Source organism: Phyllobates terribilis, unplaced genomic scaffold (assembly GCF_046119375.1).
Source record: "Phyllobates terribilis strain yellow unplaced genomic scaffold, ASM4611937v1 Scaffold_11__3_contigs__length_659146591, whole genome shotgun sequence".
Taxonomy (NCBI): Eukaryota; Metazoa; Chordata; class Amphibia; order Anura; family Dendrobatidae; genus Phyllobates; species Phyllobates terribilis.
The window spans coordinates 646,173,134-646,198,886 of record NW_027362771.1 but is presented as its reverse complement, the minus strand read 5'-3'; the positions used below and the strand labels follow the sequence as shown (position 1 = coordinate 646,198,886).

The 25,753-nt window shown below is 46.1% G+C and overlaps 1 protein-coding gene across 1 annotated transcript; it reads left to right on the top strand.

Moving 5' to 3' along the window:
- On the top strand, window positions 1-25,753 carry LOC141167169 (beta-1,3-galactosyltransferase 5-like). Its single transcript, XM_073654573.1, has 3 exons — window positions 1-128; window positions 24,434-25,019; window positions 25,142-25,753. Exons 2-3 carry the CDS (start codon window positions 24,437-24,439, stop codon window positions 25,597-25,599), a joined length of 1,041 nt encoding a protein of 346 aa, XP_073510674.1. The 5' UTR covers window positions 1-128; window positions 24,434-24,436; the 3' UTR covers window positions 25,600-25,753.

Genomic DNA, 25,753 nt, shown 5'->3' with positions numbered 1-25,753 from the left:
GGCCCCCAGGCTGAGCACTTCCCACCATGTGATGTCAGATTCACTATCCGGCCCCCAGGGATTTCCTGTATATAAATCCAGACAAGATCCTGCAACTCCTCAGAGATCATCGTCAGCGGAGAGAACAGGTACGATCCCCATCATCCCACTATAGTCCTCTCCGGGAGGAATGAATCCATGTAATGGGGGGCACTGTACTGAGGTAATGACTGACAGCAGTGGTCACAGGGTCTGGTGATTCTCTACAGAAATGGTGACATTAATGTTCTGCTCATTGACCTCACAAGGAGCCACCACCATTTATTCCATCATTAGAGACCAGAATTTTATCTTTTTACATCTTTATTTTTTCGTTACATTTTGTTTTCTGTCACTTTTCTGAGACGTCGTTCACATTTTGCGCCTTTTCTGACTTTCTATTATAACAGATTCTAACATTTTTATTAGTTTTATTGGAGGAATTATCTGTATTTCTGAATTTCTATTTAATGGGAGAAGATACAGATTAGATATTAGAAGACTCTGTATGACAGTGAGGAGATCAATGAGAGGAACAGGCGGCCACGAGAGGTGGTGAGTTCCCCTTCAATGGACGTCTTCACACAGAGGCTGGACAGACATCTGTCTGAGATGATTTAGGTCCCCTCCAACGAGAACATTCTAGGATTCTAGCAGTTATTGTACCCGAAAGTCCAGATCCATAATTCACAGATAAGACAACGGCCGATCACTTCCTTCATTTATATCATCACATTAATACTTCAGTAATATTCCTCTCCTCCATTACTGCCCCTGATCGTGGACGATCCTTTATCATTTATATCATCACATTAATACTTCAGTAATATTCCTCTCCTCCATTACTGCCTCTGATCCTGGACGATCCTTTATCATTTATATCATCACATTAATACTTCAGTAATATTCCTCTCCTCCATTACTGCCTCTGATCCTGGACGATCCTTTATCATTTATATCATCACATTAATACTTCAGTAATATTCCTCTCCTCCATTCCTGCCTCTGATCGTGGACGATCCTTTATCATTTATATCATCACATTAATACTTCAGTAATATTCCTCTCCTCCATTACTGCCTCTGATCGTGGACGATCCTTTATCATTTATATCATCACATTAATACTTCAGTAATATCCATCTCCTCCATTACTGCCTCTGATCGTGGACGATCCTTTATCATTTATATCATCACATTAATACTTCAGTAATATTCATCTCCTCCATTACTGCTTCTGATCGTGGACGATCCTTTATCATTAATATCATCACATTAATACTTCAGTAATATCCATCTCCTCCATTACTGCCTCTGATCGTGGACGATCCTTTATCATTTATATCATCACATTAATACTTCAGTAATATTCATCTCCTCCATTACTGCCTCTGATCGTGGACGATCCTTTATCATTTATATCATCACATTAATACTTCAGTAATATTCATCTCCTCCATTACTGCCTCTGATTGTGGACGATCCTTTATCATTTGTATCATCACATTAATACTTCAGTAATATTCATCTCCTCCATTACTGCTTCTGATCGTGGATGATCCTTTATCATTTATATCATCACATTAATACTTCAGTAATATTCATCTCCTCCATTACTGCCTCTGATCGTGGACGTTCCTTTATCATTTATATCATCACATTAATACTTCAGTAATATCCATCTCCTCCATTACTGCCCCTGATCGTGGACGATCCTTTATCATTTATATCATCACATTAATACTTCAGTAATATTACTCTCCTCCATTACTGCCTCTGATCGAGGACGATCCTTTATCATTTATATCATCACATTAATAGTTCAGTAATATTCCTCTCCTCCATTACTGCCTCTGATCCTGGACGATCCTTTATCATTTATATCATCACATTAATACTTCAGTAATATCCATCTCCTCCATTACTGCCTCTGATCGTGGACGATCCTTTATCATTTATATCATCACATTAATACTTCAGTAATATTCATCTCCTCCATTACTGCCTCTGATCGTGGACGATCCTTTATCATTTATATCATCACATTAATACTTCAGTAATATTCCTCTCCTCCATTACTGCCTCTGATCGTGGACGATCCTTTATCATTTATATCATCACATTAATACTTCAGTAATATTCATCTCCTCCATTACTGCCTCTGATCGTGGACGATCCTTTATCATTTATATCATCACATTAATACTTCAGTAATATCCATCTCCTCCATTACTGCCTCTGATCGTGGACGATCCTTTATCATTTATATCATCACATTAATACTTCAGTAATATTCCTCTCCTCCATTACTGCCTCTGATCGTGGACGATCCTTTATCATTTATATCATCACATTAATACTTCAGTAATATTCCTCTCCTCCATTACTGCCTCTGATCGTGGACGATCCTTTATCATTTATATCATCACATTAATACTTCAGTAATATCCATCTCCTCCATTACTGCCTCTGATCGTGGACGATCCTTTATCATTTATATCATCACATTAATACTTCAGTAATATTCCTCTCCTCCATTACTGCCTCTGATCGTGGACGATCCTTTATCATTTATATCATCACATTAATACTTCAGTAATATTCATCTCCTCCATTGCTGCCTCTGATCGTGGACGATCCTTTATCATTTATATCATCACATTAATACTTCAGTAATATCCATCTCCTCCATTACTGCCTCTGATCGTGGACGATCCTTTATCATTTATATCATCACATTAATACTTCAGTAATATTCATCTCCTCCATTACTGCCTCTGATCGTGCACGATCCTTTATCATTTATATCATCACATTAATACTTCAGTAATATCCATCTCCTCCATTACTGCCTCTGATCGTGGACGATCCTTTATCATTTATATCATCACATTAATACTTCAGTAATATCCATCTCCTCCATTACTGCCTCTGATCCTGGACGATCCTTTATCATTCATATCATCACATTAATAGTTCAGTAATATCCATCTCCTCCATTACTGCCTCTGATCCTGGACGATCCTTTATCATTCATATCATCACATTAATAGTTCAGTAATATTCCTCTCCTCCATTACTGCCTCTGATCCTGGACGATCCTTTATCATTTATATCATCACATTAATACTTCAGTAATATCCATCTCCTCCATTACTGCCTCTGATCGTGGACGATCCTTTATCATTTATATCATCACATTAATACTTCAGTAATATTCATCTCCTCCATTACTGCCTCTGATCGTGGACGATCCTTTATCATTTATATCATCACATTAATACTTCAGTAATATTCCTCTCCTCCATTACTGCCTCTGATCGTGGACGATCCTTTATCATTTATATCATCACATTAATACTTCAGTAATATTCCTCTCCTCCATTACTGCCTCTGATCGTGGACGATCCTTTATCATTTATATCATCACATTAATACTTCAGTAATATTCCTCTCCTCCATTACTGCCTCTGATCGTGGACGATCCTTTATCATTTATATCATCACATTAATACTTCAGTAATATCCATCTCCTCCATTACTGCCTCTGATCGTGGACGATCCTTTATCATTTATATCATCACATTAATACTTCAGTAATATTCCTCTCCTCCATTACTGCCTCTGATCCTGGACGATCCTTTATCATTTATATCATCACATTAATACTTCAGTAATATCCATCTCCTCCATTACTGCCTCTGATCGTGGACGATCCTTTATCATTTATATCATCACATTAATACTTCAGTAATATTCCTCTCCTCCATTACTGCCTCTGATCGTGGACGATCCTTTATCATTTATATCATCACATTAATACTTCAGTAATATTCATCTCCTCCATTGCTGCCTCTGATCGTGGACGATCCTTTATCATTTATATCATCACATTAATACTTCAGTAATATCCATCTCCTCCATTACTGCCTCTGATCGTGGACGATCCTTTATCATTTATATCATCACATTAATACTTCAGTAATATTCATCTCCTCCATTACTGCCTCTGATCGTGGACGATCCTTTATCATTTATATCATCACATTAATACTTCAGTAATATTCCTCTCCTCCATTACTGCCTCTGATTGTGGACGATCCTTTATCATTTATATCATCACATTAATAGTTCAGTAATATTCATCTCCTCCATTACTGCCTCTGATCGTGGACGATCCTTTATCATTTATATCATCACATTAATACTTCAGTAATATTCCTCTCCTCCATTACTGCCTCTGATCGTGGACGATCCTTTATCATTTATATCATCACATTAATACTTCAGTAATATTCCTCTCCTCCATTACTGCCTCTGATCGTGGACGATCCTTTATCATTTATATCATCACATTAATACTTCAGTAATATTCCTCTCCTCCATTACTGCCTCTGATCGTGGACGATCCTTTATCATTTATATCATCACATTAATACTTCAGTAATATTCCTCTCCTCCATTACTGCCTCTGATCGTGGACGATCCTTTATCATTTATATCATCACATTAATACTTCAGTAATATTCCTCTCCTCCATAACTGCCCCTGATCGTGGACGATCCTTTATCATTTATATCATCACATTAATTCTTCAGTAATATTCCTCTCCTCCATTACTGCCTCTGATCGTGGACGATCCTTTATCATTTATATCATCACATTAATACTTCAGTAATATTCCTCTCCTCCATTACTGCCTCTGATCGTGGACGATCCTTTATCATTTATATCATCACATTAATACTTCAGTAATATTCATCTCCTCCATTACTGCCTCTGATCGTGGACGATCCTTTATCATTTGTATCATCACATTAATACTTCAGTAATATCCATCTCCTCCATTACTGCCTCTGATCATGGACGATCCTTTATCATTTGTATCATCACATTAATACTTCAGTAATATCCATCTCCTCCATTACTGCCTCTGATCGTGGACGATCCTTTATCATTTATATCATCACATTAATACTTCAGTAATATTCCTCTCCTCCATTACTGCCTCTGATCGTGGACGATCCTTTATCATTTATATCATCACATTAATAGTTCAGTAATATTCCTCTCCTCCATTACTGCCTCTGATCCTGGACGATCCTTTATCATTTATATCATCACATTAATACTTCAGTAATATCCATCTCCTCCATTACTGCCTCTGATCGTGGACGATCCTTTATCATTTATATCATCACATTAATAGTTCAGTAATATTCCTCTCCTCCATTACTGCCTCTGATCGTGGACGATCCTTTATCATTTATATCATCACATTAATACTTCAGTAATATTCCTCTCCTCCATTACTGCCTCTGATCGTGGACGATCCTTTATCATTTATATCATCACATTAATACTTCAGTAATATCCATCTCCTCCATTACTGCCTCTGATCCTGGACGATCCTTTATCATTTATATCATCACATTAATACTTCAGTAATATTCCTCTCCTCCATTACTGCCTCTGATCGTGGACGATCCTTTATCATTTATATCATCACATTAATACTTCAGTAATATTCATCTCCTCCATTACTGCCCCTGATCGTGGACGATCCTTTATCATTTATATCATCACATTAATACTTCAGTAATATTCCTCTCCTCCATTACTGCCTCTGATCGTGGACGATCCTTTATCATTTATATCATCACATTAATACTTCAGTAATATTCCTCTCCTCCATTACTGCCTCTGATCGTGGACGATCCTTTATCATTTATATCATCACATTAATACTTCAGTAATATTCATCTCCTCCATTACTGCCCCTGATCGTGGACGATCCTTTATCATTTATATCATCACATTAATACTTCAGTAATATTCATCTCCTCCATTACTGCCTCTGATCGTGAACGATCCTTTATCATTTATATCATCACGTTAATAGTTCAGTAATATTCATCTCCTCCATTACTGTCTCTGATCGTGGACGATCCTTTATCATTTATATCATCACATTAATACTTCAGTAATATTCCTCTCCTCCATTACTGCCTCTGATCGTGGACGATCCTTTATCAGTTATATCATCACATTAATACTTCAGTAATATCCATCTCCTCCATTACTGCCTCTGATCCTGGACGATCCTTTATCATTTATATCATCACATTAATACTTCAGTAATATTCATCTCCTCCATTACTGCCTCTGATCGTGGACGATCCTTTATCATTTATATCATCACATTAATACTTCAGTAATATTCATCTCCTCCATTACTGCCTCTGATCGTGGACGATCCTTTATCATTTATATCATCACATTAATACTTCAGTAATATTCATCTCCTCCATTACTGCCCCTGATCGTGGACGATCCTTTATCATTTATATCATCACATTAATACTTCAGTAATATCCATCTCCTCCATTACTGCCTCTGATCCTGGACGATCCTTTATCATTTATATCATCACATTAATACTTCAGTAATATTCCTCTCCTCCATTACTGCCTCTGATCGTGGACGATCCTTTATCATTTATATCATCACATTAATACTTCAGTAATATCCATCTCCTCCATTACTGCCTCTGATCGTGGACGATCCTTTATCATTTATATCATCACATTAATACTTCAGTAATATTCATCTCCTCCATTACTGCCTCTGATCGTGGACGATCCTTTATCATTTGTATCATCACATTAATACTTCAGTAATATTCCTCTCCTCCATTACTGCCTCTGATCGTGGACGATCCTTTATCATTTATATCATCACATTAATACTTCAGTAATATTCATCTCCTCCATTACTGCCTCTGATCGTGGACGATCCTTTATCATTTATATCATCACATTAATACTTCAGTAATATTCCTCTCCTCCATTACTGCCTCTGATCGTGGACGATCCTTTATCATTTATATCATCACATTAATACTTCAGTAATAAGTAGTAACATTGTAGCAACGAAAAAAATAAGATTAAAAATGATAACATTCCAGAATACAGAGACCCCTGCAGCGCCCCCCAATGTCGCCTCTGGTACTTACCTGTCACTGACTGCAGAGTGATAGGAAAAGCCGAGAAATACGACGGTGAGACGAGAGCGACCTGCAGAAGTCTGTGACTGATAGGGAGAAAGTGTCACAGAGTCTCGTCCCCACCCGGAGCCGTCAGGAATCCCTCCTCGTACAGAAGCTGCGATTGTGCAAGAGACGAACCAGGAGACTGACAGCGCCACAGCACCAGCACCAGTGTAACAGCACTGACAGCGCCACAGCACCAGCACCAGTGTAACAGCACTGACAGCCCCACAGCACCAGCACCAGTGTAACAGCACTGACAGCGCCACAGCACCAGCACCAGTGTAACAGCACTGACAGCCCCACAGCACCAGCACCAGTGTAACAGCACTGACAGCGCCACAGCACCAGCACCAGTGTAACAGCACTGACAGCGCCACAGCACCAGCACCAGTGTAACAGCACTGACAGCCCCACAGCACCAGCACCAGTGTAACAGCACTGACAGCCCCACAGCACCAGCACCAGTGTAACAGCACTGACAGCCCCACAGCACCAGCACCAGTGTAACAGCACTGACAGCGCCACAGCACCAGCACCAGTGTAACAGCACTGACAGCCCCACAGCACCAGCACCAGTGTAACAGCACTGACAGCCCCACAGCACCAGTGTAACAGCACTGACAGCGCCACAGCACCAGCACCAGTGTAACAGCACTGACAGCCCCACAGCACCAGCACCAGTGTAACAGCACTGACAGCCCCACAGCACCAGCACCAGTGTAACAGCACTGACAGCCCCACAGCACCAGCACCAGTGTAACAGCACTGACAGCCCCACAGCACCAGCACCAGTGTAACAGCACTGACAGCCCCACAGCACCAGCACCAGTGTAACAGCACTGACAGCCCCACAGCACCAGCACCAGTGTAACAGCACTGACAGCCCCACAGCACCAGCACCAGTGTAACAGCACTGACAGCCCCACAGCACCAGCACCAGTGTAACAGCACTGACAGCCCCACAGCACCAGCACCAGTGTAACAGCACTGACAGCCCCACAGCACCAGCACCAGTGTAACAGCACTGACAGCGCCACAGCACCAGCACCAGTGTAACAGCACTGACAGCGCCACAGCACCAGCACCAGTGTAACAGCACTGACAGCCCCACAGCACCAGCACCAGTGTAACAGCACTGACAGCCCCACAGCACCAGTGTAACAGCACTGACAGCCCCACAGCACCAGCACCAGTGTAACAGCACTGACAGCGCCACAGCACCAGCACCAGTGTAACAGCACTGACAGCCCCACAGCACCAGCACCAGTGTAACAGCACTGACAGCCCCACAGCACCAGCACCAGTGTAACAGCACTGACAGCCCCACAGCACCAGCACCAGTGTAACAGCACTGACAGCCCCACAGCACCAGCACCAGTGTAACAGCACTGACAGCGCCACAGCACCAGCACCAGTGTAACAGCACTGACAGCCCCACAGCACCAGCACCAGTGTAACAGCACTGACAGCGCCACAGCACCAGCACCAGTGTAACAGCACTGACAGCGCCACAGCACCAGCACCAGTGTAACAGCACTGACAGCCCCACATCACCAGCACCAGTGTAACAGCACTGACAGCGCCACAGCACCAGCACCAGTGTAACAGCACTGACAGCCCCACAGCACCAGCACCAGTGTAACAGCACTGACAGCGCCACAGCACCAGCACCAGTGTAACAGCACTGACAGCCCCACAGCACCAGCACCAGTGTAACAGCACTGACAGCCCCACAGCACCAGCACCAGTGTAACAGCACTGACAGCCCCACAGCACCAGCACCAGTGTAACAGCACTGACAGCCCCACAGCACCAGCACCAGTGTAACAGCACTGACAGCCCCACATCACCAGCACCAGTGTAACAGCACTGACAGCGCCACAGCACCAGCACCAGTGTAACAGCACTGACAGCCCCACAGCACCAGCACCAGTGTAACAGCACTGACAGCCCCACAGCACCAGCACCAGTGTAACAGCACTGACAGCGCCACAGCACCAGCACCAGTGTAACAGCACTGACAGCGCCACAGCACCAGCACCAGTGTAACAGCACTGACAGCCCCACAGCACCAGCACCAGTGTAACAGCACTGACAGCCCCACAGCACCAGCACCAGTGTAACAGCACTGACAGCCCCACAGCACCAGCACCAGTGTAACAGCACTGACAGCGCCACAGCACCAGCACCAGTGTAACAGCACTGACAGCCCCCCAGCACCAGCACCAGTGTAACAGCACTGACAGCCCCACAGCACCAGCACCAGTGTAACAGCACTGACAGCGCCACAGCACCAGCACCAGTGTAACAGCACTGACAGCGCCACAGCACCAGCACCAGTGTAACAGCACTGACAGCGCCACAGCACCAGCACCAGTGTAACAGCACTGACAGCCCCACAGCACCAGCACCAGTGTAACAGCACTGACAGCCCCACAGCACCAGCACCAGTGTAACAGCACTGACAGCCCCCCAGCACCAGCACCAGTGTAACAGCACTGACAGCCCCACAGCACCAGCACCAGTGTAACAGCACTGACAGCCCCACAGCACCAGCACCAGTGTAACAGCACTGACAGCCCCACAGCACCAGCACCAGTGTAACAGCACTGACAGCCCCACAGCACCAGCACCAGTGTAACAGCACTGACAGCCCCACAGCACCAGCACCAGTGTAACAGCACTGACAGCCCCACAGCACCAGCACCAGTGTAACAGCACTGACAGCCCCACAGCACCAGCACCAGTGTAACAGCACTGACAGCCCCACAGCACCAGCACCAGTGTAACAGCACTGACAGCCCCACAGCACCAGCACCAGTGTAACAGTACTGACAGCGCCACAGCACCAGCACCAGTGTAACAGCACTGACAGCCCCACAGCACCAGCACCAGTGTAACAGCACTGACAGTCCCACAGCACCAGCACCAGTGTAACAGCACTGACAGCCCCACAGCACCAGCACCAGTGTAACAGCACTGACAGCCCCACAGCACCAGCACCAGTGTAACAGCACTGACAGCGCCACAGCACCAGCACCAGTGTAACAGCACTGACAGCCCCACAGCACCAGCACCAGTGTAACAGCACTGACAGCCCCACAGCACCAGCACCAGTGTAACAGCACTGACAGCGCCACAGCACCAGCACCAGTGTAACAGCACTGACAGCGCCACAGCACCAGCACCAGTGTAACAGCACTGACAGCCCCACAGCACCAGCACCAGTGTAACAGCACTGACAGCCCCACAGCACCAGCACCAGTGTAACAGCACTGACAGCGCCACAGCACCAGCACCAGTGTAACAGCACTGACAGCCCCACAGCACCAGCACCAGTGTAACAGCACTGACAGCCCCACAGCACCAGCACCAGTGTAACAGCACTGACAGCCCCACAGCACCAGCACCAGTGTAACAGCACTGACAGCGCCACAGCACCAGCACCAGTGTAACAGCACTGACAGCCCCACAGCACCAGCACCAGTGTAACAGCACTGACAGCCCCACAGCACCAGCACCAGTGTAACAGCACTGACAGCGCCACAGCACCAGCACCAGTGTAACAGCACTGACAGCCCCACAGCACCAGCACCAGTGTAACAGCACTGACAGCGCCACAGCACCAGCACCAGTGTAACAGCACTGACAGCCCCACAGCACCAGCACCAGTGTAACAGCACTGACAGCCCCACAGCACCAGCACCAGTGTAACAGCACTGACAGCCCCACAGCACCAGCACCAGTGTAACAGCACTGACAGCCCCACAGCACCAGCACCAGTGTAACAGCACTGACAGCGCCACAGCACCAGCACCAGTGTAACAGCACTGACAGCGCCACAGCACCAGCACCAGTGTAACAGCACTGACAGCGCCACAGCACCAGCACCAGTGTAACAGCACTGACAGCCCCACAGCACCAGCACCAGTGTAACAGCACTGACAGCCCCACAGCACCAGCACCAGTGTAACAGCACTGACAGCCCCACAGCACCAGCACCAGTGTAACAGCACTGACAGCCCCACATCACCAGCACCAGTGTAACAGCACTGACAGCGCCACAGCACCAGCACCAGTGTAACAGCACTGACAGCCCCACAGCACCAGCACCAGTGTAACAGCACTGACAGCCCCACAGCACCAGCACCAGTGTAACAGCACTGACAGCCCCACAGCACCAGCACCAGTGTAACAGCACTGACAGCGCCACAGCACCAGCACCAGTGTAACAGCACTGACAGCCCCACAGCACCAGCACCAGTGTAACAGCACTGACAGCCCCACAGCACCAGCACCAGTGTAACAGCACTGACAGCCCCACAGCACCAGCACCAGTGTAACAGCACTGACAGCCCCACATCACCAGCACCAGTGTAACAGCACTGACAGCGCCACAGCACCAGCACCAGTGTAACAGCACTGACAGCCCCACAGCACCAGCACCAGTGTAACAGCACTGACAGCGCCACAGCACCAGCACCAGTGTAACAGCACTGACAGCCCCACAGCACCAGCACCAGTGTAACAGCACTGACAGCCCCACAGCACCAGCACCAGTGTAACAGCACTGACAGCGCCACAGCACCAGCACCAGTGTAACAGCACTGACAGCGCCACAGCACCAGCACCAGTGTAACAGCACTGACAGCGCCACAGCACCAGCACCAGTGTAACAGCACTGACAGCCCCACAGCACCAGCACCAGTGTAACAGCACTGACAGCGCCACAGCACCAGCACCAGTGTAACAGCAGTGACAGCGCCACAGCACCAGCACCAGTGTAACAGCACTGACAGCCCCACATCACCAGCACCAGTGTAACAGCACTGACAGCGCCACAGCACCAGCACCAGTGTAACAGCACTGACAGCCCCACAGCACCAGCACCAGTGTAACAGCACTGACAGCCCCACAGCACCAGCATCAGTGTAACAGCACTGACAGCCCCACAGCACCAGCACCAGTGTAACAGCACTGACAGCGCCTTGGAAAAGTCTTCATTCCCTGGAACTTTTCCACATTTTTCACGTTACAGCCACAAACTTACATGTATATTATTGGGATTTTCTGTGATACAAAGTAACAAGTATTTGTGATGTGTAAAGGAAATGATACAAGGTCACTAATTATTGTAATCTGAAAATGATGAGGTGCATTAGTATTCAGCCCCTGAGTCAGTACTTTGTATAACCACTAATGATGAGCGCCACTGCATCTCACTGCTCGAGATGCTCGGAGTACGACGAGTGTCATGAAACAACACCCACTTTTGGGTCATACCTTGCAGCTCTCTGGCGCCCCCTTATCCTGCTGGTCACACACGGTATTGACCTTATCCTGCTGGTCACAGTACGGGTGCAGCTGCTCTAATTTATGTAGACTATTGCGGCACGTGATGTGACAGGACGTATATATACCACCAGTTCCTTCCAGGAACGTATATATACCTCCGACCAGCCACCCTCAAACCACAATATCACATAAACACTGGTATACTGCCACCACCGATCTCTTAACAGGCGGATCGGGTACCTGGTAGGTAACGTGAATTAGCAGGTGAGGAACGTGTTTGCTCGACATAGGACAAGAAGAACGAAACTGGTAAATAATAATGATTTACTCCCGAAAGTGGGCAGTGTTTAAAAGATATACAAGATATTATAAAAGAGACAATTTACATATATGCATAAAACAGTTATTAAAATAAAAGGGATAAGTAATAGCAAAACCTGTGCCACGTGGTGATGGTCTCAGATTCTGTGGGGGGGACGGCTCCCCGGAAATTAGAGGCGATTCTTCCACGCAGCGGTGTGCATGCGTCTGACGTCCCTGGCAAGAATGACTTGGAAAATGGCCGCTCTGGTTTTTACTAAAGGGGCCAAACGATTAGTAAACACCCATATTGTGTACCTCACATGGGGGCTCGGTTTTGTGAAACCACCCAGCTGCATAGAACATAAAAACCTTCAGATTTCATATCTTGGTGTGGGGGGGTCCCACATCCAAGATGGAGACATCATGTTGGCCGTCACCACTATTCATGAAGATTAATATCAAATATGAATACTTTATGATGCTCAGAAACTCAAAATCCATTACCCCAGTTCCCGGTCGTTTCTCAGTTATGCAAGATATACTATTATAATGGAGAAAAGGTGAGCATTCCAAAAATGTGGTCCCTGGGTTAGTGACAGTCCTGTGCGTTTTTAAATTCTACATTAACTGTACAAGCTTTTAAACAATAGGAATTTTGGAGGGAATAACTATTTTGAACTAGAAGCTGCTCTGCGCTGAGGGTTTACGACGGTAATAAAAATTCTTAGGGTGGGGGCAAGCACTGCAGTTCTATGTCTTACAAATGGACAGGGGGGGTGGAAATTTGAGACAGCTCTCATTTTTTTAAAGCTAGGACCAAATATACATTTTGCCTGACAACGAGTATTTCCGGGTTGCTCGGGCTGGAGCTCAGGTCTACTCCCTGCATGTTTGGCGCTCTTTAGAGAGCCAATGAACATGCAGAGATTGCCTGCCACGCACTGTAATGCCATAGCCATGTTGGTTGTGGCATTACAGTGATTGGCAGGCAGCACAGCGTCATCAGGTCTATATCAGACCTGGCACCACCATGCTCGTCACAGTCACTCCGGAATCAGGCAGTGTAGGGAGAGGTGCTGCTGAGCTAGGGAGAGATTTGCTTGTTTATAGTTAGTATAGGTATTCCACAACATATATATATATATATACATCCATCTGAACTAACAGTCCTTCTGAGGACTAATCCAGCTGCATATATTCAGTGGTGATAGCAGGAGTTAGGCAGGCAGGTAGTATATGTGGCAGACTTCAGTGCATATAGTGCAAGAGGGTCCATTGAACGTTTCTGCTGCTGCTGTAATAATTACAGATATTTGTAGACATAGCCCCAGATATCAGGGGCCAGGGCAAATTTTTTTTTTATCTTAATTCTGGTTATTTGCTTACAAAGCAACACCATTTTTCTGCTCCATTTGCTTGTTCTCACTGCAGAATAAAGCCAGATCTGTTCCAAATTTCAACTATAAAAATCCAGAAATTTAAACTGAATGTGAAAAACATTGGCCTCCTTTTCCATTCTGTTGCAGTGTGTCGGTCAAGCTATTCACACTAGGTTTTTGTGTAGAATAGTATTAGTAAATTACAGGCCTACAATTTAAAGCCGTGGTTCTCTGTGAGACATATCACCGAAAAGACTTCTAAAATCATACATTTCTTCCATTTTCATTCCGTTGCAGTGTGTCGGTCAAGCTATTCACACTAGTTCTCTGTGTAGAATAATATTAGTAAATTACAGGCCTGCTATTTAAAACCGTGGTTCTCTGTCAGACATATCACATATTACTGAGTTTAAAATCAGCCATTTCTCGTGAAAGTGGAAAATATTGTCCTCCATTTAAAATGGGCAAAGTGCGTGGCAAGGGACGGGGAACTGGACGTGATGGTGATGGTGCATGCAGAGGACGTGGCCATGGGCAAGGTTAAATTGTGCCACAACAAACACCCACATCTTCTCGCTCGATCTTCTGTCCAAATTACTAGGAGACCTGCAGCACACCACTATTGAACACAGAGCAGTGTGAAAAGGTTATTGGTTGAATAGCAGATAATGCTTCCAGTCACTTAGCCACCACCACCCTGTCTTCCACATGGTCAGGTCTCAGTAGCCGTGAGTCTCGACCGCATATTCCTCACCTTGATCCTCATTCCTCCCACCATGCCGAGTGCCCGGAGACAACTGACACTCCGAAGAGATGTTCACTTTTCCATTGGTAGATTCGGGCCTCTAGCCCGGCCAGCTTCAAGCGAGTCAAGAGGAGAACACGTGTACCGATGCCCAAATATCGGAACAGCCACGGTCACACGAAGGCGACGGTGGGAAAGTGCAATTACTGTCTCAAGAGGTGGATGATGATGATGAGACACAATTGCCAGAAAGTCAGGAGTAGGACCAGGCTGCGGAAGTGGAAGACGAGGTGGTGGATGATATAGTAACTGATCCAACCTGGCAGGGGGACATGCAGAGCGAGGACAGCAGCACACAGGGGGAGGGAGGCGTAGCACCACAACAGGCATCAAGAAGCATTGTGGTGGCCACAGACACAAGGCGGGAAAGCGTTCCTCATAAAGTTTCCAGTACAACTGTTAGGTCTTCACAAGTCTGGTTATTTTTTAAAGACTCTGCAGATAACCCCAAAAAGGTCATTTGCACCACCTGCCAGGCCAGCATCAGCAGGGGTGGCAAAACTACCAGCCTGACCACCACTAGCTTGATCAGGCACATGTCAGCACAGCACCCGACTAAGTGGGCCGGACCCCAGGATCCAGCAACAGTGTCTATGGGTGACACTGTTGTGCATGCACGCCAATCCCCTGTCCATGGCGCATGCCAAGATGTCTCCCACCCTACACATGTCGTTGCACCCTCTCAAGTAGCACCATCATCAAGCACGTCCACGTCCTTGTCCCAGTACAGCATTCTGCTATCCCTACCCCAGTCCTTTGAATGCAAGTGCAAATACGCAGCTAATGCCCCACAGGCCACAATACTAAATTCACACATTTCACAGATATTACATTTGTCGAAATAGCCCCAGGTATCAGAGGTCAAGAATAATTTTTTGTTTTTATCTTAATCCTGATTATTTGCTTAAAAAGCAATCCAGAGAACACCATTTTTCTGCGCCATTTGCTTGTTGGCACTGCAGAATACAGCCAGGTCCTTTCCATATTACAGTGCTAGAAATCCAGCTTTAAAACTGTGTTTTGTCCGTCACACGGATCATATAAAATTGCGCTGGAAATTCTGCGATTTCTTGCCTCCATTAAAATTTTGTTTCAGTGTGTCAGCGAAGTTATTGACACCAGTTTCCTGTTAAAAATAGTTACCTACAGGCCAGGTATTTAAAACTGTGGTTTGTCCGTCACACGGATCACATATAAGTTCGCTCCAAATTCAGCCATTTGTAGAGAGCCTGGAAAATATTGTCCTCCATTTAAAATGGGCAAGGCACGTGGCAAGGGACGGTGAATTGGACGTGATGGTGATGATGGTGCATGCAGAGGACGTGGCCATGGGCAAGCTGAAATTGTGCCACAACAAACACCCACATCTTCTCGCACGACCTTCCTGTCCCAATTAATAGGGGACCACAGAACACCACTATTGAACCCAGAGCAGTGTGAAAAGGTTATTGGTTGTGTAAGGGGGAAGACCGGGGTGTAAGTACTTTCAGAACAAGGGATCCGGAACTGCCGAGGCCGTGCCTCTGGTTGCAAGGGGAAGACAGGCTGCGAGCACAGGAGTCAAGTGACTGGGAAGTTGGGGGTGTGTCCAGAGTGTGTCAGGGGTCAGGTGACCACGGACCTGGGGGCGTGTCTAGGAAGAGGGAGAAAAAGGAGGTTTGGGTGGGAAAGCAGGCAGTTGACAGTTGGAGTCAAGCCCAACTAGAGGGAGAAGAAATGCAAGGTCTGTGGAGCCGATCAAGTGAGGTGCAGTGTTATGGACTAGGGGCTCAGCGGGTCAAACCAGAGACCGCTCGCTGCCGCCAGAAGACGGAGCATTGTTTAGGCGGGGAAGCCAGAAGAAAACAATAGCGGCATCAGCCGGCAACTGCCTTGTGAGGAACAAGAGTCAGATAAGTGTAAAACTGCCGATTACAACAGTCTCGATTCTACTACATCTAGCCAAACTGTGGATTGTCGGTTATAGCCTTTTACCTGCTACTCCCCTTGTTGTCCCCATATTTCCCCTGTTACTCCCTGCGTGGAGATTGACCCTGTTACAATAAATCCCCCCTGTTTATTAACCCCATATTGGCTGCTCTGTGTTTCTGTGTCGCTGCATCTAAAGTACCTGTGTTACATTTGGCGTAGTCGGCAGGATGCAGTCTTTAGACACAGACACTGCAGAGCAGTCCATCCTGGGAGCCCCTGGATCTAGCTTGCCGCTGGGGGCTATGCTCAGCAATCTCCCAAAGTTCACCAGGACAATATGATGCTGTGGGACTGGGTTGAGAGAGTTAAGAGTATGTTACGCATGCATCTGATGACCCCAGCTATGCAAGCCGAAATAGCCTTACTGACCCTGGATGGCGAGGCCCAACAATCCGTGATGTACCGCCCTCCCCATGACCAGGGGGATATTGTAGAAAAAGTGGTGTGGATACTGGAGGAGATGCATGGGGATCCCACCAATATAGGAGAGCTGAGGATACGGCTGTTTCACCAAGTGCAGCAGGAGGAGGAGACTGTGACGCAGTATGTTAATGCCTTACATTAGGGTGCATGCCTATATCACTAGAAAAGACGACATGGGAAATTTGGGAATGGGCCCCCCTGACGTGATCTTAAGGGGTCAGTTGGCATTAGGGATGTAAAGCTGAAGCAGGCCTTGCGGGAGCGCCTGCGCGCCAACCCACGTATGGCTTTTCTAGAAGCGGGGGCAGAGGCACGTGTGAGAGAGCAGGAGATGGGGGTGACGGCCCTGGCAGGGATGGTCCGGAGTAACGAGGTACCCACCCCACCTGCAGCTGAACCGGAATGGGCTCGAGAGATGCGAAAGGAGATACAGGAAATGGGGGTGAATGGTCCAGTCTCAAGAAGACCCCTACACCGACACCAGAGATACCCGGATCGATTGCTCCAGTTATGAAAGGAATTGAATTCAGGACCCCCACCTGCAGGAGAGTTCCGTAGAGGAGTGAGGCAGCCCTACACAGACAGAGACACGACCTGCTGGAAGTGTGGAGGCGCAGGATGTTACGCCAGGGGCTGTGCTAGCCGAGGGCGGCCCCTGTCGCGGCAGCCGTTAAACTAACAGACTCCGTGTTTGAGGGACACAGCACGGAGCCTGAGGAAGGAGAAAGAAGAAAAGGAAGTCCCAAGGATCTAGTTTCCACAAGCCCGACTGTCTGGGCCGAAATAAGTGGTCGGGCTGTTCACTGCCTGATTGACATGGGATCCCAGGTGACTACGATGACAGAAGCCTACTTTCAACAGCGATTTCCAGAGATAGCGCGGCCTGAATGGGGACCAGTAATTAGACTCACGGCAGCTAATCAATTACTCATCCCGGTCGCAGGGGTGGTGTGGATGAAGATCCGAGTGTGTGGAAAAGATGTGGGAAAAAAAGGGGTCGTCTTGGTCACAGGGGGAACCGGAAGTGGACCCCCGTTGACCCTCGGAATGAATGTGCTGAAAGAGATCGGGCAAATCCTGATTAGTGAGCCGAAGGAGATTCCTCTAGACCGGTGGGACCCACGAGCCCCCCAAAGGAGACGTCGAATGAAGGGAAGATCCTGGGGAAAATAATAGTACCAGCAGCTACGGCGCTCACCTTACCGCCAGGACAAACCGTTCTCACATTACCCGCACGGGCCTGCAGACCTCTTGAGGGGGTCGAAGTTCAGATAGAACCAACATCGATGGACAAAGTAACCCCCGGACTCCTGGTGGCTCGGACACTGGCCACCGTCCAGGGTGGCAATGTTATAGTGCGGTGTGTTAATCTGGGTGAAGGTGATCTCACACTCCGTCCCAGGGCGGAAATAGCCCAGATTCTGGGAATGCCAGAGAAGTTGGTGCGACTTAATGTGGTACAGCTGTCCGCTGTACGAGGAGACCCCTGGACTCTGGTGGTCACCGTGCCGCTGGAATTCCACCGTGTTAGTGTGAAGGGGGGACGAAGAATCCTAGAACAAATGCGGGCTGAATTGACGGGACTTTCACCTCGACAGGTGCAGCAGGTTGGGGAGGTACTGGAGCGGTACCAGGAAGTCTTTGCTCGCCATGAGGATGATTTTGGTTGCACCGAAGCCATTACCCACGAGATTCCCATGGGGAGCGCTGTCCCAGTGCGGGAGAGATACCGGCAGATACCTCCACAAATGTATAAAGAGGTTAAGGAGATGCTAGCCCATATGTTACAGAATGATGTGATACGGGAGAGTCTTAGTCCGTGGCCAGCCCTGATTATCCTCGTCCGGAAGAAAGATGGGACCCTGCGGTTCTGTGTGGACTATAGACGATTGAATTCCTGTACAGTACGAGACTCTTACCCACTACCCCAAATCGAAGAGTCCCTGTCGGCCTTAGGGAAGGCAAGATACTTCTCCTCCTAGGATCTGGCCAGCGGGTATTGGCAAGTGCCCATGGCCAAACATGACGGTGCGAAGACGGCGTTCATATTACCCATGGGACTGTTCGAGTTCAATCGGATGTCCTTCGGCCTGATTACCGCTCCCGGGACGTTCCAGCGTCTGATGGAGAAGTGCCTGGGTGATTTGAACTTCGAGGTGACACTGATTTATCCTGACGACATAATTTTCTATGCCGCCACCTTCGAGGAGCACCTCCAGCGACTGGAGCAAGTACTGAGTCGCTTACAGAGTCATGGCCTAAAGGTGAAGCTCCAGAAGTGCCACCTATTCCGCAAACAGATCGAATATCTCGGTCATACTGTGTCTGGTGAAGGAGTCAGGCCCACCCGGGAAAAGGTGGCCGCGGTACAGGAGTGGCCTGCCCCGAAGACAGTGGAGGACGTTCGGGCCTTCCTGGGACTTGCCGAGTACTACCGAAGATTCGTGAAGAACTTCACCCGCATAGCCAACCCATTGCTGGAGCTACTTAAGGGAGTGTTGGCGGGCTCCAAGAATCGGGCGATTTGGTGGGGAAGCAGCCAGGAAGAGGCCTTCCGTGCCCTAAAAATGGCCCCAATACTTGCCTATGCAGATTTCTCCCAACCATTCATACTCCACACTGATGGGAGCCTGCATGGTCTGTGAGCCGTGTTATCGCAAGTACAGGATGAGAAAGAGCGCATGATTGCGTAAGCCAGCCGCTCCCTTCACGACTCTGAGAGGAACCGAGATAATTATAGCTCTTTCAAATTAGAGTTACTGGCTCTGGTTTGGGCAATGACCGAAAAGTTCGCAGAGTATTTGTCCGGGTCTGAAGTACTGGAGAGAACAGATAACAACCCGCTGGCTCACCTAGAGAGTGCGAAATTTGGGGCCCTGGAGCAGCGGTGGGTGACCCGCATGGCCAGGTACCGGTATAAGATCACCTACCGGTCTAAGGCAGAGAATACTCACGCCGACTCCCTCTCCAGAGTGACATATGAACGGCCTGATCATGACCGCGATCAATATTTGGAGGCGGATGAGGTCCCTAGCTTCCGAAGTTTCGTGGGACAGCTGGTCGCGGCGCAGGGACAGATCAGAGAGACGTCGGAAGAACAAGTGCTAGGACAGCCAAGAGATGACTGGGTCCGACTTCAACAGAATGACAGAGAAGTTGCCCAACTACGTCAATGGGTGGCTTTGAGTCAGGTCCCCAGTCGAGAGGGGAGGAGTACAATGTCCCTGGGAGCTCTGAAAATGCTGGGACAATGGGAGAGACTTTGTTTGCGAGACAGGCTGCTGTACTGACGGGTACTTCTACTGCGAGAGTTCGGGATCACCTGGCAAGTGGTGGGCCCAAAGAAGTTGGTCGGAATAGTGGCTAAGGAGACTAAGGAGGGGCTCACTTCGGACCAGAGAAGACATTTCAGTGGTTGCAGAGGCTGGTGTATCACCCCCGACTGCGAGCAAAAATAGAAGACACTTGTCGAATATGTCGGATGTGAGCTGGTTAAGCCCCCGGAGCAGCGGGTCCACATACAAACCATTGTGACTTCTGCCCCCTTGGAGGTGCTGATGATCGACTATTTGACTGTTGGACCAGCGCATCTCGGGTATGAACATTGCCTGGTAATGACAGACCACTTCACAAAGTTTGGTTATTTTTGGTTTTGATTATTTATTTTGCCTTATATATAAGTCATTACCCAGGAAAGGATGTTCCTTAACATATTTCCCAGGAAAATCCATTTTGGATTCGTTTTTGTATGTTTTATTGTGAGTCCGTAAAAGTGGGGTAATACCTCTGACAACGTTGTTGACAGCAGTAACCTGGGAGTCAGAAATGCTTCCAGGGGTCTTCCCCATGCTGTTCCCATGTCATTTGAGCACTGTTCCCATCGATTGGGCAATTTTTAGGCCTTCTGCAGACCGCCGGGGGGAGCCGCCGAAAAATGCTCGAGTTTCCCCTAGACTTACATTGGGCACGTTACACGGTCCGAGCACTCGAGCATTCCAATTTGTTCGACTCGAACAACAAGTACCCGAGCATTTTAGTGCTCGCTCATCACTAATGTTAATATCTTCTATGAAACAAATTTCTATGACAGTCTCTCCTGCAGTCTTTTGGGGTCTCTCTAGAGGTGCACACCTAGACGTGACATTTTGCCCCTTCTTTTTTGCACCACTCGCTCTCGCTCAGTGATTGGATAGAGACATTTGTGATCAGTGATTTTCGAGTCTTGTCATAGATTCTCTGGGATTTGGGTCTGGACTGTAACTGCGCCGTTCACACACAGGAATATGCTCTGACCTAAACCCTCCACTGTAGCTCTGGCATGATGTTGGGGGTTGTCGTCCTGCTGGAAGGTGAACCTATGCCCCAGTCTCAAGTTTTCTGCAGCCTTTAACAGGTTTTGCTCCAGGATTGGCCTGTATTTAGCTCCATCAATCTTCTGATCAACTGACTAGCTTCCCTGCCCCTGCTGAAGAAAAGTCTCCGCACAGTAGGATGCTACCTCCACCATGTGTGACGGTGGGGATGGTGTGTTCAGGGTTATGTGCAGTGTTAGTTTTCAACCACACATTGCATTTTGCATTTAGCCCAGAAACTTCTCCTTTGGTCTCATCTGACCAGAGCTTCTTCCTTCGCATGCTCGCTGTGTCCCCTACATGGGACTTCTTATGGCTTTCAAAAATGTCTTTCTTCTTGCTGCAAGTCCATAACGGCCAAATTTGTGGAGTATACAACCAATATTTGTCCTGTGGACAGATTCTCCCTCCTGAGCTGTGGATCTGTGCAGCTCCTCCAGTGACCATGGACCTCTTGGCTGGTTCTTTAATTAGTGCTCTCCGTGCTTGGGATATCACGTTAGGTGGACAGCCAAGTCTTGGTAGTTTTGCAGTTGTGCCATGCACATTATTTTTTGGATGATGGATTGGACAGTGCTCCTTGTGATGTCCAGAGCTTGAGCTGTCTTTTATAACCTAACCCTACTTTACTCTTCTCCACCACTTTATCCCTGATCTGTCTGGTGAGCTCCTTGGCTTTCATGCTGCTGTTTCATCCCTAATGCTTTCACACAAACCTCTGAGGTCTTCACAGAACAGCTGTAGTTATACTGAGAAGAAATCACACCCAGGTGAACGCAATGTACTAGTGATTTCTGGGTGCATTTATTTATGGACATAAGACTACAGAGGGATGAATACAAATGCACCACACACTATTCAGATTAAAATAATTAGAAAACCTTGTATCATTTGCTTTACACATCACAAATACTTGTTACTTTGTGTTGCTATCACAGAAAATCCTAACAAAATACATTTACGTTTGTGGGTGTAATGGCAAAAAATGTGGAAAAGTTCATGGGGTGTGAAGACTTTTCAAGACATAGGGGCGTTATTATAATAGTTACATTATTGTACATAGGGACAGTATTATAGTAGTTATATACTTGTACATAGGGGGCAGTATTATAGTAGTTATATTCTTGTACATAAGGGGCAGTATTATAGTAGTTATATTCTTGTACATAGAAGGCAGTATTATAGTAGTTATATTCTTGTACATAGGGGCAGTATTATAGTAGTTATATTCTTGTACATAGGGGCAGTATTATAGTAGTTATATTCTTGTACATAGGGGCAGTATTATAGTAGTTATATTCTTGTACATAGGGGCAGTATTATAGTAGTTATATTCTTGTACATAGGGGCAGTATTATAGTAGTTATATTCTTGTACAGAGGGGCAGTATTATAGTAGTTATATTCTTGTACATAGGAAGCAGTATTATAGTAGTTATATTCTTGCACATAGGAAGCAGTATTATAGTAGTTATATACTTGTACATAGGGGGCAGTATTATAGTAGTTATATTCTTGTACATAGGGACAGTATTATAGTAGTTATATTCTTGTACAGAGGAGCAGTATTATAGTAGTTATATTCTTGTACATAGGGGGCAGTATTATAGTAGTTATATTCTTGTACATAGGGGGCAGTATTATAGTAGTTATATTCTTGTACATAGGGGGCAGTATTATAGTAGTTATATTCTTGTACATAGGGGGCAGTATTATAGTAGTTATATTCTTGTACATAGGAAGCAGTATTATAGTAGTTATATTCTTGTACATAGGGGGCAGTATTATAGTAGTTATATTCTTGTACATAGGGGGCAGTATTATAGTAGTTATATTCTTGTACATAGGAAGCAGTATTATAGTAGTTATATACTTGTACATAGGGGGCAGTATTATAGTAGTTATATTCTTGTATATAGGAGCAGTATTATAGTAGTTATATTCTTGTACATAGGGGGCAGTATTATAGTAGTTATATTCTTGTATATAGGGGCAGTATTATAGTAGTTATATTCTTGTACATAGGAGGCAGTATTATAGTAGTTATATTCTTGTACATAGGAGCAGTATTATAGTAGTTATATTCTTGTACATAGTAGCAGTATTATAGTAGTTATATTCTTGTACATAGAAGCAGTATTATAGTAGTTATATTCTTGTACATAGGAGCAGTATTATAGTAGTTATATTCTTATACATAGGAGGCAGTATTATAGTAGTTATACTCTTGTACATAGGGGACAGTATTATAGTAGTTATATTCTTGTACATAGGGGGCAGTATTATAGTAGTTATATTCTTGTACATAGAGGCAGTGTTATAGTAGTTATATTCTTGTACATAGGGGGCAGTATTATAGTAGTTATATTCTTGTACATAGGAGCAGTATTATAGTAGTTATATTCTTGTACATAGGAGCAGTATTATAGTAGTTATATTCTTGTACAGAGGAGCAGTATTATAGCAGTTATATTCTTGTACATAGGAGCAGTATTATAGTAGTTATATTCTTGTACATAGGGGGCAGTATTATAGTAGTTATATTCTTGTACATAGGGGGCAGTATTATAGCAGTTATATTCTTGTACACAGGAGCAGTATTATAGTAGTTCTATTCTTGTACATAGGGGGCAGTATTATAGTAGTTATATTCCTGTACATAGGAGCAGTATTATAGTAGTTATATTCTTGTACATAAGGAGCAGTATTACAGTAGTTATATTCTTGTACATAGGGGGCAGTATTATAGTAGTTATATTCATGTAAAAAAGGGGAAATTTTATATTTGATAGATGTTTCTTCATACTTATCCTTGAACCTTTTGCTCTTTCTTATCAGGCCATGAAAAAGAGTAAGTTTTTGGTCCACTCCGGCCTTATCTCTATTACGATCTTCCTGATTTTTAAATGGATTGAACAGTCAAACCCCTCCATGTCTAGAAGTCATCTTGAGATGCCCCAAGAGACCCCCATGAAACTTGTGATCAGACAATCAGAGACCCTCAGTGATGGGAAATATGATTATCACTTGAAACTCTCCAGTTTTTATTCGGAGTTCCCGTACCTGCAGACGTACCAATGTTCCGTGATTCTCGGTCCGGCGGTGGCACCATACGATACCAGCAACTTACCGCTCCTAATTATGGCCATAAAATCCCATCCAGGGGCTGGAATTAGGAGAAATGCTTTACGACAGACCTGGGCCAAAGAACAAGAACTGAAGGGCTACAAAGTAAGACGACTCTTTCTGCTGGGGAGGACGGAGAAATCAGGGCAAATGGAGATTGTGAAATTGGAGAGCGACACCTATGGGGACGTCCTACAGTGGGACATGCTCGAAGGACATCACAACCTATCTCTAAAGGAACGATGCTTCCTGGAGTGGATGCACCACAACAGCACAGAAGTGGATTACATATTCAAGGGTAGGTAGCAGCCAGTGACCCTACAACTTATAGGAATCCCCTGTGTGACATTATTATCTCTGACCCTATCATTTATATCACTGACCTTATATAACATGGATGGTCTTGTGTTTCCCTGGCAGGTGACGATGACGTGTTTGTGAACGTACATCTGGTGTTAGATCTTATTAGGGATTTTGGATCTCCAGATTTCGTCCATGGTTACCATCAGCATCGCCCACTCGTCATGCGTAAAACCAAATACAGAATCACTGAGTCTCTCTACCCCCCGGAACGCTATCCTGGCTTTGTGTCAGGTGGAGGCTTCATCTTCTCAGGAGCCTCGGTGCCTCGTTTATATGAAGCCTCTTGTAAGATGCCGGTTTTCCCATTGGATGATGTATATTTTGGTTTCTTGGCTCTGACAGCAAATTTGACCTACAGACACGACCCTCGTTTCCGCGTCCAGGGGCTGAAATATAATGTGTGCCTGTACAAGGAGGTGCTGGTTGTGCATGGAATCAGCCCAGACAGATTGGTGGAGATATGGAGACAGGTGAACGAAAAAGACTGTGAGAAGAAAAAAGAACAGAAGACTTAAAAGAAGGATGAGAGACAAAGACCAGAAAGGGTGAGAAGCATTCCATACAAGAGCAAAGGAGCTCAATGCGGGGAAGAGGTCACCGCACGAGTACAATAGATGACAGAAGAATATTTATGTGTAATATAATAATAAACATGATATTTTTCTAATA